Source organism: Dipodomys ordii, unplaced genomic scaffold (genome assembly GCF_000151885.1).
Source record: "Dipodomys ordii isolate 6190 unplaced genomic scaffold, Dord_2.0 Scaffold54, whole genome shotgun sequence".
Classification (NCBI taxonomy): Eukaryota; Metazoa; Chordata; class Mammalia; order Rodentia; family Heteromyidae; genus Dipodomys; species Dipodomys ordii.
Genome location: NW_012267270.1, coordinates 1,784,664 through 1,799,452, shown reverse-complemented (window position 1 = coordinate 1,799,452; position 14,789 = coordinate 1,784,664). Strand labels below are relative to the sequence as shown.

General features: G+C 61.1%; 1 protein-coding gene across 1 annotated transcript in view; it reads left to right on the top strand.

Moving 5' to 3' along the window:
• Positions 1–14,789, top strand: part of Ano1 (anoctamin 1, calcium activated chloride channel) — a 67,287-nt gene that overhangs the window by 46,977 nt on the left and 5,521 nt on the right. The window contains exons 17-24 of the mRNA XM_013020870.1: positions 2,743–2,944; positions 3,063–3,174; positions 3,795–3,852; positions 5,465–5,565; positions 6,617–6,765; positions 9,865–10,017; positions 12,627–12,679; positions 14,223–14,407. Coding sequence (XP_012876324.1) covers positions 2,743–2,944; positions 3,063–3,174; positions 3,795–3,852; positions 5,465–5,565; positions 6,617–6,765; positions 9,865–10,017; positions 12,627–12,679; positions 14,223–14,407 — 1,013 coding nt within the window. The remainder of the gene's footprint in view (positions 1–2,742; positions 2,945–3,062; positions 3,175–3,794; positions 3,853–5,464; positions 5,566–6,616; positions 6,766–9,864; positions 10,018–12,626; positions 12,680–14,222; positions 14,408–14,789) is intronic.

Genomic DNA, 14,789 nt, shown 5'->3' with positions numbered 1-14,789 from the left:
GCCAGCCTGAGGCAAAGACTCAGGAGGCTGCCTTCAAACAAAAACAATCACCAAAGCAAAAAGTTCTGGGGGGGAGGAGGAAGGCTGGGAAGGTGGCTCAGTGGTAGAGCGCTTGCCTTGCATGCATGAGGCCCTGGGTTCGATTCCTCAGCACCACATAAGCAGAAAAAGCCAGAAGTGACACTGTGGCTCAAGTGGTGGAGTGCTAGCCTTGAGCTGAAGAGCTGAGGGACAGCGCCCAGGCCCAGAGTTCAGGCCCCACGACCGACAAAAAAAAAAAAAACTCTGGGGGTATAGTCCAAGTGGTAAAGCACCTACCTCACAAGACCAAGGTTCTGAGTTCAAAGTCCAGTGAAAGTATTAAGAAAATAGCACACAGATTGGACAAAAATCATGACTTTACTGCTCCTGGGACCTGGGACCGAGCCTCTCCCCCTGACACGAGAGGCTGTGGCCCCCGCGCACTCCCTCGGCCCTCGCCACCTGTGGCTCCTGTCCTTCCAAGTGGCCAGGGCCGCTGTGGTCCCATCCTCCCAGTGGGAGGTTGAGAGAGAGCCTGGCACACTCCCCTCTCCCGGGGCCTCCTGTACAGACGCCCTGGCAGGGTGCGGCTCGCTTGGTCTTCAGGACTGGCCAGGACGCAGCCCTCCGGCTGGGGAGGAAGCTGGGGCCTCGAGGGGCCAGCCCACGGGCCGGGGCTGGTTTCTTTGCCCCGGAGGCCTCTCGTCCCATAGGAACTTGCACAGACAGAGGCAGAGCCTGGCTGGGTTTGCTGGGCTGAGCCAGGGCTGGAGGGCGTCGTGAGCCTCAGATCCTGTCTCCCACAAGGGACCTGGACTCACGTAAAGAGACCCAGATATCGGTCCTCCCAGGGCCCCCCCAGACCACGCCTGGGGGGCCGCATCACCTCCTCTCTGGGGTAGGAGTGGGGCAGGGGTGCATTCAGCTTCATGCTGGTTTATTTGTGCCGGGGTCTTGCCCAGGCTGCCTCTGAACCCCTGGGCTGAAGGACTCAGGGGCCTCCTGCCTCGGTCCCCCCCACCCCCCCGCATTGCGGGACTGCAGGGCGTGCTCGCCTTGCCTCACGGGAGCTGGGTGACGTGCAGAGCTCCGCGTGCCCTGGTCCTGAACATGCCAGTGTGGCCAGGCCGGCCGCCCGGGCCCTTGGCACGTGCACTGCAGGCGGTGAGAGCCGCAAGGCCAGCCCGTCCTGAGCACGCCCGCCCCATGGCGAAGGGGGCTGAGGGCCTCTCTGCCGGGTCCCGCGGGCCGGATGCCGAGCTTCGGCCTCCATAGACTGGCACCGGGCCGTGTCTGCCTCTTGGCAGGAGTTCCGAGGAGCCCCGGGCTCCCTGGCACTGTCCGGGTGAGGCCCGCACCTCACCGCATGGCGGCCCCTTTGCTTGGGTGTAGCAGGGGCCACCACTAGAGTGCGGTCATCATCATTGACCAGGACACGTCTGCCGAAGCCAGTGTTGGTGGCCCCCAACATTTCTAGAAGGTTCCCTGGGGGTAGCAAGCCTCAGCTCTCTCAGCCAGGCCTGGGAGCCGTGAGGGAGGGATGGTGGGGTGGGCGCAGGGCCCACTGTCTGCTTCCAAGACCCAGGGACACAGATGCAGAAGCCTGCATGAGACATTGGAACCTGCCGCCCCCCCCCGCCGGCTCCCCCTGCCCAGCCCAGTGGGGCATCCACTGCCTTGGTTTTTGGTTTGTTGTTTGGTTTATCAGTCGTGGGGCTTGAACTCGGAGCCTGGGTGCTCTCCATGAGCTCTTTTGGCTCAAGGCTAGTGCTCTAGCACTTTGAGCCACAGAAGTTTTCTGGTGTTTAACTGGAGATGAGAGTCTCATGAACCCTCCTGCCCAGGCTGGCTTTGAGCCAGGATCATCAGATCGCAGCCTCCTGAGTAGCTCGGATGACAGGCGTGGGCCACCGGTGCCCAGTTGTGGGGTTGTTTGTGGGGTATGTGTGTGTGTATGTCAGGGCCTAACCTCTGTCCCTTAACTTTTTGTCTGAAGGCTGGAGCGACAGCTCCTCCACTTCTGGCTTTTTTGCTGGGTAATTGGAAATAAGAGTCTCACAGACGTTCCTGCCCAGGCTGCCTGCCAACTTCGGTCCTCAGATCTCGGCCTCCTGAGTAGCTAGGATGACAGGCGTGAGCCACACTGGTGCCAGGTCCCTTTGGTCTTGTTGATGTAGTTATTTCATGGGAAAAGCATCCTGGACAGACAGACAGACAGACGGATGAAGCGGGCAGAGCAAATCTGCCCAATAGCTCCTAGCTGTCTCTCAGGGAGCCCAGGAAGCACCAGCCTGAGATCTAGGGAGAATTCTGGCCTGCGTTGGGTTTGCCAGGCCTCAGGCTGGCTCTCATGGAGAAGCCAGAAGGCCCCTGGTGAGTCCTGGGCAGGCAGGAAAGGGGCCTGACTGTGTCTCCAGTCTGTAGTGCAGCCCACACTGCGATGCCTGCCCTCCTCGGGGTGAGGGCTTGGCCTAGCTCCAACCCCCCACATTAGAGATCTCTCCCACAACCAGCCTGCCCTGGGGCACCCCGGACGGCGCTGGGGTGTGGGCACACGGGGTCCCAGGAAGAAGGCAGATGAGAACCCACCCTACCCCAAAGCAGAGGGCGGACCCAGGAAGTCAGTCCTGGTTCTGACAGGAGGTCTGGCTAGAGGAGCTGGCAGAGGGTAGGGGTGCCGCCCCTTTGGCCCCCCCAAGCCTGTCCCCTCTCCCCGTGCAGATCGCCGTGACGTTCGCCATTGTGCTGGGGGTCATCATCTACAGGATCTCCACGGCCGCTGCCCTGGCCATGAACTCTTCCCCATCCGTGCGGTCCAACATCCGGGTCACCGTCACGGCCACCGCCGTCATCATCAACCTGGTGGTGATCATCCTGCTGGACGAGGTGTACGGCTGCATAGCCCGCTGGCTCACCAAGATCGGTGAGTGCCCGTGCCGGGGCCGGCGCGCTGCCCGGGGCTCATTCCCGGCCGGCCACGAGCTGGGGTGGGGGCGCCCCATGGTGTTCATGGCTGCAGCCCAGCCCCTTTTCTCCCCCAGAGGTCCCCAAGACAGAGAAGAGCTTCGAAGACAGGCTGATCTTCAAGGCCTTCCTGCTGAAGTTTGTGAACTCCTACACCCCCATCTTCTACGTGGCATTCTTCAAAGGCCGGTAGGGACACCGCAGCCTGGCCTGCTGCTCCTCCACACACCTCCCCCTTTCTCCCCCCACCCCCATTATCCCCCCCCGGGCCATGCCTTGCCCTGCCCTGCCTGTCCTCATAGGCAGAAGGCCACAGAGTCTGTGTTGGGGTGGGCAGCAGGCTCCTGCCATGTGGGGTTCAGGGAGAGCCTGGTTCTGGCAGAAGCAGCAGAACAACAGAGACACCCTCCCCAGGCAAGACAGACCCCAGACAGCAGGGCCTCCAAACAGGGGAGACTCCAGAGAAGACAGGCCCCAGGCAACAGGAACCCCAAATGTGAGGAGCCAGGTAGAGGAGAGCCCCGGCCACACAGACCCCAGGTAGCGGAGAGCCCCGGCCACACAGAGCCCAGGCAGCGGCCCCAGTAATGCAGAGCCCAGGCAGCGGCCCGGCAGGAGGCAGGGCCACACTGGGCTGCAGGCAAGCCAGGGAGATCTGTCCCTGAACAGGACACAGCTGGAGGAAAGGCCGCCGATGCTTCCAGAAGGCTCAAGCTTAGGGCACCCCCCTCTGGTACAGTCCCCTTGGGTGGGCCTTGGGTGGGCGGTGAGTGTGAAGTATCCTTAATGAAACACCATCATCCTTCCAGGTTTGTCGGACGCCCGGGGGACTACGTGTACATTTTCCGCTCTTTCCGGATGGAGGAGGTAATGGAAACCCTGTGTGGGCCCTCCTGCCCTGGGCTCTGCCTCCTAGCATGTCTGCATTGTGCACGCACACCATGTGTTTGCACGTGTGGCTGTCCCGTGTGTAGCTCGGCCTTCTCTCTCTCGATAGGCGTCATCTGCGTTATCCGCCTTGCTGGGTGCTGGTCTTAGTGTTCACAGCACGATATGTCGAAGCCTAGCCTGTTCCCAGCGGCAGAGATGACAGCTGCTTTCCTTTCTTTTTTTGTTTAGGCTGAGTATTTCTGTGGTTAAAATGAGTCGAGGAAGGAAACCAGAGCTGAGCTACTCTTTCTTTTGATTCCATTGCAATGTCTGTCTCTGGCCTCAGACAAGCTGGGCACCCTTGGCTTCTGCCCGTGAGTCTGGCCGCAGCCCCTCCCGTTGCTGACTCACGCCCGGGGCTTGTTTCACTGTATTTGTCCCACAACCAATGGCTCCACCAGCCCAGCCGGGCGTCCTCATGCCAGCCCTTGTTTCCAGCTCACAGAACAACTCCACTCATCAGGAAAGACGGGGGCGGGTCTCCTTGCGAGAGCACCGTGGCCAGGTTCAGAGGGCTGGGTGGGTTTCAGGTCCAGGGAGATCTGGCTCTGGAGCACAGCCTGGAAGTTCAGCCGGCTGAACGCAAGTCCGGGTGCCCCAGCCTTCTCCCTGTGCTGGGGCCTTGCGAAAGACCCACAGAGTACCCTGGCTGTCATCCTTTTCTTCCCCCCGTGGCGCCTTGCCACACTCACGATGCTCAGAGACCCCAGTAGGTATCTTTATAAAACAAATGGAAGGTGTCACCTTTGTGATGACGTGATGCCTCTCCAAGACAGACATTTCGGAAACTCTATAAAAAGTTCCTCTGCAGCTCAGAGGCGGTGTGCCCCGGAACTCACCAGGCACCCTTTCCTTCGGGCAAGTCGAGTGTCTCCCCCGACACAGCCAGCTGAGGGCGGCTGGGCTGGATAGGGAGGCCACTTCCAGGCCTCCGCAGCCACGCAGGGGACCCTTGTGGGCCTGGTGCCCTCAGCCCCGGGACAGGGAGGAGGCACTGGGACCTGGCCTCGCTACTGCCCACCCCTCCACACCCTGCACCCCAATCTGAGCTTTGCTTCCAGTCACCCAGCCCACAGACCTGGGGGCCCCAAAACCAGGGCTTGACATGACAAAAGTGTGCTTGCTCACTGTCTGGAGGCTGGAAGTGCAAGCTGAAGGTGTGCCAGGCTTTGCACACCTGTCTCTCTGACCCTCCAGCCTTTGCCCTGGATCCTCCACCACCCTGTTCAGTGCCCTGGCCTCTGCCCTCTACTCTGTCTTCCTTCTGTGTTGTTTCCTCATAAAGACACTGCTCATTGGCTAGGGCCTGCCCTACTTCAGGACCTCCTCTTAGTTAACCCCATCTGCAAAGACCCCTTTTCCAGAAAAAGATCCCATCCACCCCCAGGTTCCAGGGAGTCAGGGCACAAATCAGCCACAACTCTGGCTGGCTTGGTGGGAGGCAGGGCCAGCTCCATGCAGGGTGGGGCTTACACTAGGGGTGGGGCCATCTCCTGTGGGTGGAGCCTACTCCTGTGGGCGGGGCTGATGCGCTCTGCTCCTCCCACAGTGTGCCCCTGGGGGCTGTCTGATGGAGCTCTGTATCCAGCTGAGCATCATCATGCTGGGCAAGCAGCTGATCCAGAACAACCTATTTGAGATCGGCATTCCGTGAGTGCGGCGCGGCTTCCCCAGGGGCAGCGGGGAGCTGGGTCTGGGGTCTTTGGTGTGCTTTTGTGGTGATCTCAGCCATTACTGATATCCAGCCTCCCCCTCCGGAGGCAGCGCTGAGGAGTGATGGCGGGAAAGTTACCCCATTGTGACAAGAAGAGAAGGGAGGCTAGTGGCTCATCCCCAAGCCTGCTGACAGCCCCCACGCCCCTGTGCTGGCCCCCAGGTTTATGGGGTACAGGCTGGGGCAGCTGGCTCCCGGGAGACAGAACAAGATCAAATCGGTGCTCTCGTGTCCCTGAGACGGGCCAGAGCACCCGTGGGCAGAGGGGCCGTTTGCTGCACTGTCTCTGTCTCCTGTGACACCAACACAGCCATGCCTTCCAGAGAAAGGGCACAACCAGGCATGCTGTTGAACAACGCAGTCTCACTGCTGAAAGCCACTGGACTTGGGGTTGAAAGCAGAAAATTAGAAGGGTGTCTGGGTATGGTGGATCACCCCTGTTATCCCAGATACTGAGAAGGAAGAAAGTTTGAGGATTACAATAAGGACCAGCCTGAACAAAAATCTAGATCCAGAAGTGGGGCTGAGGCTCAAGTAGAGCACTAGCTTCAAACAAAAAAAAGCTAGGGATAGAACCCAGGCCCTGAGTTCAAGCCCCACGACCAGCACAAAAATCTAGGTTCCATCTCAAAGAACAAACCAGGTGTGTGGTTCACCTCTGTCCTTCCCGAGGTTTGGGAGGCGTAGACAGGAGGACGGGTATCTGAGGCTGGCTTGGGCAAAAATACAGGACTGTATCTGAAACATGGCTGATGTGAGAGAGGGCTGAAGGTGTGGCTCACGCAGCAGAGCCCTGCCTGGCAAACACAAGGCCCTGAGTTCAAACTCCAGTACTGTAGACAGAGGAGAGTGGAGAGAGGGAGGGAGGGAAGGGGAGAGAGAAAGAGGTGGGGTGGGGGCGGAGGAAGGAACTGGTCAATGTGGCCAGACCCAGGCCTGCCCTCGAGCTTGCTGACATCCCTCCGTCCGTCCATCCGTATCTTCCAGGAAGATGAAGAAGTTCATCCGCTACCTGAAGCTGCGGCGGCGGAGGGCCCCCGACCACGAAGAGCACATGAAGAAGCAGCAGCAGCGCTACGAGGTAGACTACAACCTGGAGCCCTTCGCCGGCCTCACGCCCGAGTACATGGAAATGAGTGAGTGCAGGGCTGAGCGACCCAACCCACCCCTGTGCCCCTGCTGGGGGCTGATGCCCGCGGCCCTCCCTCGTGGGCCCCCAAGCCACGCCCCGGTGACGCCGGCCCCCAAGACAGGAACTTCTTCTACCCCAGAGCCCTTAGGGAGGCCTGCCCTCAGCTCCCCACTCCTCCCCCCTACCTGCCCTCAGCTCCCCACTCCTCCCCCTGCCTGCCCTCAGCTCCCCACTCCTCCCTCCTGCCTGCCCTCAGCTCCCCACTCCTCCCTCCTGCCTGCCCTCAGCTCCCCACTCCTCCCCCTACCTGCCCTCAGCTCCCCACTCCTCCCCCTGCCTGCCCTGAGGCACTCGAGGTATTCCTCTCCCCAGAGTGGAGCAGGAAGACCCAGTAGAGACGCTAAGGTTGAGCCTCGCCACCTGCAATCCTGTATGTGGGCACCATGCTGAAATTGTGTATAGCGCCTGTGCCAGGACATGGGGAAAGGCCAGGGGTGGCCTGCTGAGCTCCTGAAGTATGCTGACCCTGTCCCCTCTACTCTGGCCTCAGTGGACTCCTGACACTAGCTCAGGCCAGCCACTGGGCCTTTGCACTAGCTGTGCCCTGCTAGCACACTCCTCCTCAAGTACAAGCATGCCAGCCTGCCCCCCCCTCCCAGCTCTGCACCCAGTACGGGCCCAAGTAAACAGCAGGTGCTCAGTACATGCTCCGTGAATGGAGGAGCAGACACAGAAGGCTCTCAGAGTGCCATTCCCTCTGGACACTATGGAGGGTTTGGAAAACACTTTCTAGAACACATACTGTAATTCAAACCTGTCATCCCAGCTCCTTGGGTCACAGTGTAAGACTAGCCCAGGAAACAGCGCAAGACCCCAAAGTAAAAGCAGAAGTTGCTGAAACCGGTGGCTCACGCCTGTCATCCTAGCTACTCAGGAGGCTGAGAGCTGAGGATTGTGGTTTGAAGCTGGTCTGGACTAAGAGTCCACAAGACTCTTATCTCCCGTGAACCACCAAAAGCTGGCAGGAGAGCTGGACCCACGTGGTAGAATGCCAGTTTTGAGCAACACAGTTAAGGGAGCACTGAGGACCTATGTTCGAGCTCCAGGACCAACACACGCACACACACACACACACAGGCACACACGCACACACACACACAGGAACACACATGTGCACACACACATGCACACGCGCACTCACACATGCGCGCACACACACTCACACACACATGCACTCACACACATGCACTCACACACATGCACTCACACACTCACGCACACACACACACACGCACGCACACTGCTGGGTCTTGGGCCCAGCCTGACCCGCCAGGGGTCAGCTTCTTTCTCAGGCCTGAAATGAGGCAGCCGGCCGAGCATGCCCTGACTGCAACGGCTCTGCTCCCTGTCAGGAGCCTCAGCTGCAGGGCGCCGGCAGAGCCACACTGCCCCCTGCACCGCACACGCATGCTTTCCTGCATGCTTTCCTGCGTGCTGGCGAGCGCCTCCCGCCCAGCCCTCCCGGCCCAGGTTGCTGGGGGCTGGAATACGGCGGCCGTGCTCTTGCCCCTGGAAGAGAAACCACGCTGGGCCAAGACAGGCAGGCAAGCTGCAGAGGCTCAGCCTGGGGTAGCGCCCATCAGGGTCCGGGCCCGGCTGCCTGGCCCGCGCCCCTCGGCGGGGACCCGGGAGGACCAGGAAGCAGACAGAGGCCGTCTGGGATGGGACTGGAAATCAGACCTCCACGTTCTGTTTTTCCCTGGTGGAGGTCTGGTCCCAGACTAGGTTGCTTCTGCCCACACACATGGAAGCACCCAACCCAGCCCTCAGGGCCCCCTGGGCTCCCTGGCATCTCTGCCACCCTAGCGGGCACCTTTGTCTCCCGAGGAGACCTGCACCAGTGTGCCAGGCAGGGCGCCCGGATGTAGACAGACAGAAAGGCCCAGGGTCCCTCCCTCTGTGTCCCAAGCCCCCCCCCCCCACACAGGCCCCCGCCTCCCCTCCACCCTCCTCACCCACTTAGTGCCCAACAAGCCAGCGCTGTCGATCGGAAGTGAGAGAGAGCACCCCCATCCAGCAGTGACCTGCCCCAACCCCGCAGCCCTGGGAACTTTCCCACCCTGCCCAGGTCAGACAGCCGGGGACAGGGCTCCCACAGTGCCCTGCCCCTCCCCCTGGGGCTCACAAAGGCCCCACTCAGCCGGCAGGGCACAGGGGGACACCACTGGCTTCCTTATTTACCAACTGGCAAGAGCACCCAGAACGGCTCCTCCAGGGACCTTTTCCCGACCTCCTCAGAGCCCAGCCCAGGCCTGGTGTGGCATCCGGGGCCAACGAAGCCTCAGAGCCAGCCAGGCAGGACAACCAACAGGATGAGGCCCAGAGGCCATCCTGAAGAGTGGTGGCCTGTGACCCCCCCCCAGGCCTCAGTTGGGGCCTCCTAGTGAGGGAGTCAGGCCTCTGTACAGAACGATGGAGGCCCAGCTGAGCCCCTCACCAGCCCAGCATGGGGGTGGGGTGCAGGCCAGGCTTGGAGCAGAAGCTTAAACCTAGGAGCTGGACACCAGCGGCTCACACCTGTCATCCTAGCTACTTAGGAGGCTGAGATCTGAGGGTTGCAGTTTGAAGCCAGCCTGGGCAGGAAAGTCTGTAACACTTATCTCCACTTAACCACCAAAAAGCTGGAAGTAGAGCTGTGGCTCAACTGGTAGGGTGTTAGCCTTGAGGGAAAAAGCTGAGGAACTATGCCTAGGCCCTGAGTTCAAGCCCTACTCTCAACACACACACACACACGCACGCACACACACACACACACACACGCAAGATTAGAAGTAGTGGAAATGAGCTGCCATGACATAAGGTCCACGCGCTGAGATTCTGTCTTCTGTTCTGTTCTGGTGTGGAGGTCGCCCAGAGCCATGATGATTCTGTCCCCAGAGCCCTTCTTGGGCCCTGGGTCCGTGCAGGTGGACCGACCCCAGTGGAGAGCCAGCCAGCCCAGAGCTTGAGTTGTTGGGCGGGCGGGCACGGGCAGCAGTGCCTACGTGGCAGCTGAGGCCCCGGCTCTCTCCCTCTCCCTTCCCCTCCCTCCCCTCCCCCGCAGTCATCCAGTTCGGCTTCGTCACGCTGTTCGTAGCGTCCTTTCCGCTGGCCCCGCTGTTTGCACTACTGAACAACATCATCGAGATTCGCTTGGACGCCAAGAAGTTCGTCACTGAGCTGCGGAGGCCGGTGGCCGTCAGAGCCAAGGACATCGGTGAGTGGGCCCGGGGCCGGGCCAGGGAGGACGGCTCGGGACAGGGGCTGCGCTGCCCATGTGAAGGCCAGCAATGCTAGCTACTCAGGAGGCTGAGAGCTGAGGATCCCAGTTCAAAGCCAGCCTAGGCAGGAACGTTCTCCAAATAACCAGCAAAAAGCTGGAAGTAGAGCTGTGGCTCAAGTGGTAGAGGAAACGCTAAGGGACAGCGCCCAGGTCCTGAATTCAAGCCCCAGGATGGCCATAAGTAATCGAGGCGTCAGAGGCAGAGCACTGTTCCCAAGGCGGCGAGCACGTGTCAGCAGAAGCACTCACGCACATGGTGTCGTCCAGGATCCGAGGGTGCCTGGGTGGGCAGGGAGGCAGACCCCTCCCGAGCCTCCACCAGAGCCAGCAGGGGCGGCCTTCGCCCACTGTGGGTGATCCTTCTAGGGGCATCTCTAGTCCTGGGCATTGGGGGTTCCCCACGGGCACTCTCGGATCCCGCCATCTGAGCTCGCTGCCCCGTGGCCGGTGGTGGTGTTCCCCGCCCCCAGTGGTGAGCAGACCCCCAGCACTCGGCTTCTCTCCACGTCCCGCTTCTTCAGACCGTGCCCGGCCGAATGCTGCGTCCGGTTCTAACACCGCCACAGAGCGGCCATGGTGTCCGTTTGCTCCCACAGCCTCACCTTTGAGCTTTGAGGCCTGGAGAGAGACCTTCAGCTTTGAGGGGGGGCCCAGAGGTGGGGTGCTGTGGGAGGCAGGAGGCCCGAGCAACTCAGGCTGTGGGTACCACAGGAACGCCCGTGATCTTGTCTCCAAACTGAAAACATTGTAAAACCTCATAGCTAGCGGATCCCCAAGTCCCTCGGGGTGGGGGGCCTCCCCAGGCAGAGGCTCCGCCCACTCATGTGAGCCGTCAGCCACACCCCTAAGTGGCCAGGAGGACTTGGGGCACCAGGCAGGGCTGGACCCTGCAGAAGGCCCCGCAAGCACGTGCTGCTGACGCTCATCGGGCGAGGGTCGGGAGGCCTGGGGGGGGCCGTCCCCTGGGATGGATCTTACACAAGCAGAATCTTCCAGACAATTGTCACTTTGCTCTTAAGCATGGAAAAGGCCGTTCTTGCTGGACACCTGGTAGTTCACCCCTGGAATCTTTGCTACTCGGAGGCAGTTCAAGGCCAGCCTGGGCAGAAAAAAAAAATCACAAGACTCCTCAGTGAAGAGCTGGGCGTGCCTCTCCCCCTGATTTCCAGAAGTGGATCATGTCTGGGCACATGCCTGTCGAGAAGACCCCACCTCAAAAGGACAAGCAAAACCCAGACTGGAGGCATGGTTCAGCTGTAAGAGCGCCTGCTTAGTAAACTCAAGGCTCTGAATTCAAAACCTCAGTATTGCAAACACACACACACACACACACACACACACACATGTACGTATGTATATGATGCTTAGCTGATGGACCGGATAGAAAGTGGACCCTTGGCTAGATCAGAGCCTCAGAAGCCAAACACCCCGGAATCACATAGACACCCGCACCCTGAAGACCACCTCGGGAGCTGTGTGGAACTTGAGCTTTTCCTGAGCGTTTTCACCCTGGGATTCTCAGAGGGGCCTCAGGAGGAGGCCAGGTGGGTCTTCAGCCCCTGTCCCAGACAGGGAGTCTGCAGCTAGGTAGAACCCAAGGCAGAGACCAGAGACAGGGGCCGTGGGCCTCCCCCAGGGATGTTGAACCTGAGGCCACGGGCGCCAGGCCAGGGACCCCGCGGCTCTTTCCCCTGGGCCCCTCCTGTCTCCCCCGGCCCTGCATGCAGGGCTGGCACGGCAGGTGTGTGCTCGCCACGGCTCCACGGGTGTTCTGCAGCTGACCAGCGCCACCTGGCGGCCTCTGAACTCTTGGAGACCCTGGGCCTTCTGGGGGACAGCCAACTCAGGGGCCCTCTCCTGTTCCCAGTCTTAGGGATGGGCTGCTGGCTTCCTGCTTCCTGCCTGCCTGCCTGCTCTGCCGTCTTTCACACACATGTTTATGGATTCCGGGGCTGTAACCTTTTGTTCAATGGGCTTTTGTGTTCCTCCTCTGATCCGTGCAGGGCCTCGGGGCCAGCGTCCTGGAGACACAGCACCTCTATGACCTGCAGCCCGTGGGCTGTGGCTAAGGGCGGCTGAGCCCCGAAGTGCAGGTGCCCTGAGCTCTATGCCACATGGCGGAAGGGCGGGGGCAGCCCATCTCTGCGGGGCCACATCTATATGTGATGACCTGGCCCAGGGCGCCAGCCTGGGGGAAGCGTGGCTTCCCAGCCTCTCAGAGCCTCCGCCGTGCACCCCTGGGCCGTGGGTGGACGGGTGGCGGCCCCTTGCCAAGCCCCCAGCTCTGATCCTAAGCACTTCTTAGAAACGGGGCCTCCGGGCCCATAGGATGGTGTTTCTATCTTTTGATTGTTGTGCCAGTACTAGGACTTGATCTCAGGGCCTGGGCGCTGTCCCTTAGCTTTTTCACTCAAGGCTGGTGCCCTACCACTTGAGCCACAGCTCCAAGTCCAGCCTTTTGCTGGTTAATTGGAGATGAGAGTCCCACGGACTTGGTGGTAGGGTGCCGGGCTGAGGGCTCTGGTGTGTGCTTCCCCCCCCAGGCATCTGGTACAACATTCTCAGTGGGATCGGGAAGCTCGCTGTCATCATCAATGTAAGTGACTGGGACCTCGGCCTGGGCAGTGGGCGTCCAGCCTGGACAGAGGAGAGTCCAGGACCTTCCTTGGGGCGGGGAGGGGCCAGGTGAGGTAGCCTGTTCCCCAATCCAGGTCTTTGCAGCCCTGGTGGCAGGGCATCACCCTTTAAAATGTCCCTTGGCCGGGGGCGGGGGAGGGGGACTTGGGCCTGGGCCTGCAGCTTCCGGCCAGCTCTGTCTCCGCCCTCCTACCTGCACCTCGGTGTCCTGTCTGCCCAGAGTCCTCAGAACACCACAGACAACAGACAGGGGAAGCAGGCACGGGTGGCTCACGCCTGTCATCCCGGCCACTCGGGAGGCTGAGAGCTGAGGCTCATGGGTCAGAAAAAACCTGTGCTGGTCTTAGCTGCAGTTAATCAGCAAAAAGCCAGAAGGGGAGCCATGACTCAAGGGCAAAGCACTAGCCTTGAGCGGAAAAGCTAGCAGGCAGCACCCAGCTCCTACATCGAAGCGCAGTACTGGCACACGAGAGGCGGGGGGGAGAGAGGAGATAGAGGGAGGGAGAGAAACCGCCAAAGAAAGAGACAAACGGGAGGAGGAAGAGATAGCACCTCCTTGTCAGTCTGTCTTCCTTACATTTTACAGTGCAGCCTGCTCTCTCAAGACACTTTAGGAGCTGAGGCCTGAAGCCCTCTGCCCCCCACCTGCTCCCCCAGCGCTGTGGAGGGCCAGCCCGCGGCCTGTCCCCCGCACTGCCGGCCCGCAGCTCAGCGCTGCCCCTGGGCCCTGACCACCACACGCCTTCCTGACGTCCTCCAGAGCAATACCAAGTCCGGGGCTCACCAAACCTTGGGGGCCTCGGCCCCCATCTCCTCCACCTGAGCAGGCCTGAGCCCCCAGGCAGGCACCACACGCACCGCGGGCGGGGACAGCTCCCCAAGGTGGACGTTCTCAGGCCTGGGGTTCCCCCTCCCAGCAAGGCCCCGCGGGGTGATGCTCGGAGGGGCCTCAGAACCACCAGACACGGCCCTTCCCTCCTGCCGGCCCCAGCCCCAGCCCCACTGAGGCTTTGAAACCGCTGCTGAGGGCGCATGCGCGGGCAGCCGGGCCGTGGTGACTGGGCCGGGACGCCAGGGCGGCCACACAGCGCAGGCCCCCAGTGCAGCTGTGCCAGGGGTTCACCCACAGCGGCTGGCGCGCAGCCCCTCACCCACCTGCTCCCTGCCGCCCTGAGAGGACCCCCTGGGCAGCCACTTCCCCCGTGGAAGCTGTCAGGCTGTAGGTCCCTGTCCCCTCCCCCCACACTCACACAGCTAGAATGGTGCTAGAATGAGGTAGGCAGGCGAGAACTGGACAGCTCTGGCTACTTTCCTGCTCTAATGCACGGCCTGTTCACACAGAGAGGCTAGGCGCTCAGTCGCAGGCCACACGGCTATCAGCATAGCCAGCACTGGCCTACCCCACCCTGCCATTCCCTGCTCCCTCGGGGCTGGGGAGGGACCCGGGGCTGCGTGCCCCTTGCTCAATCACAGGACAGTCTGAGCCCATCCTTCCCCGCCAGGCCTTCGTGATCTCCTTCACATCTGACTTCATCCCACGCCTGGTGTACCTCTACATGTACAGCCAGAACGGGACCATGCACGGCTTCGTCAACCACACCCTCTCCTCCTTCAACGTCAGCGACTTCCAGAACGGGACGGCGCCCAACGACCCCCTGGACCTGGGCTATGAGGTGCAGATCTGCAGGTGCGCTCCCGCTTCATTCTTGCAAGAGGGCACTGGGGGGTGGGGGGGCTTCTGGGGAAGCCGGGGTTTGAGCCACGGACACGGGCAGGACAGCTCAAACTCTCAAGCTGGGCATAGCGGCTTGCGCCTGTTGCTACTTGGGAGGCAGATTGGAAGGATTGTAATTTGAGGCTGGTCAAGAAAAAGCTTGCAGGGACTGGGAAGGTGGCTCAGTGGTAGAGCACTTGCCTTGCATGTATGAGGCCCTGGGTTCGATTTCTCAGCACCACATAAGCAAAAAGAAAAAAGCCGGAAGTGGCGCTGTGACTCAAGTGGTAGAGCGCTAGCCTTGAGCTGAAGAGCTGAGGGACAGTGCCCAGGCCCAGAGTTCAGGCCCCATGAC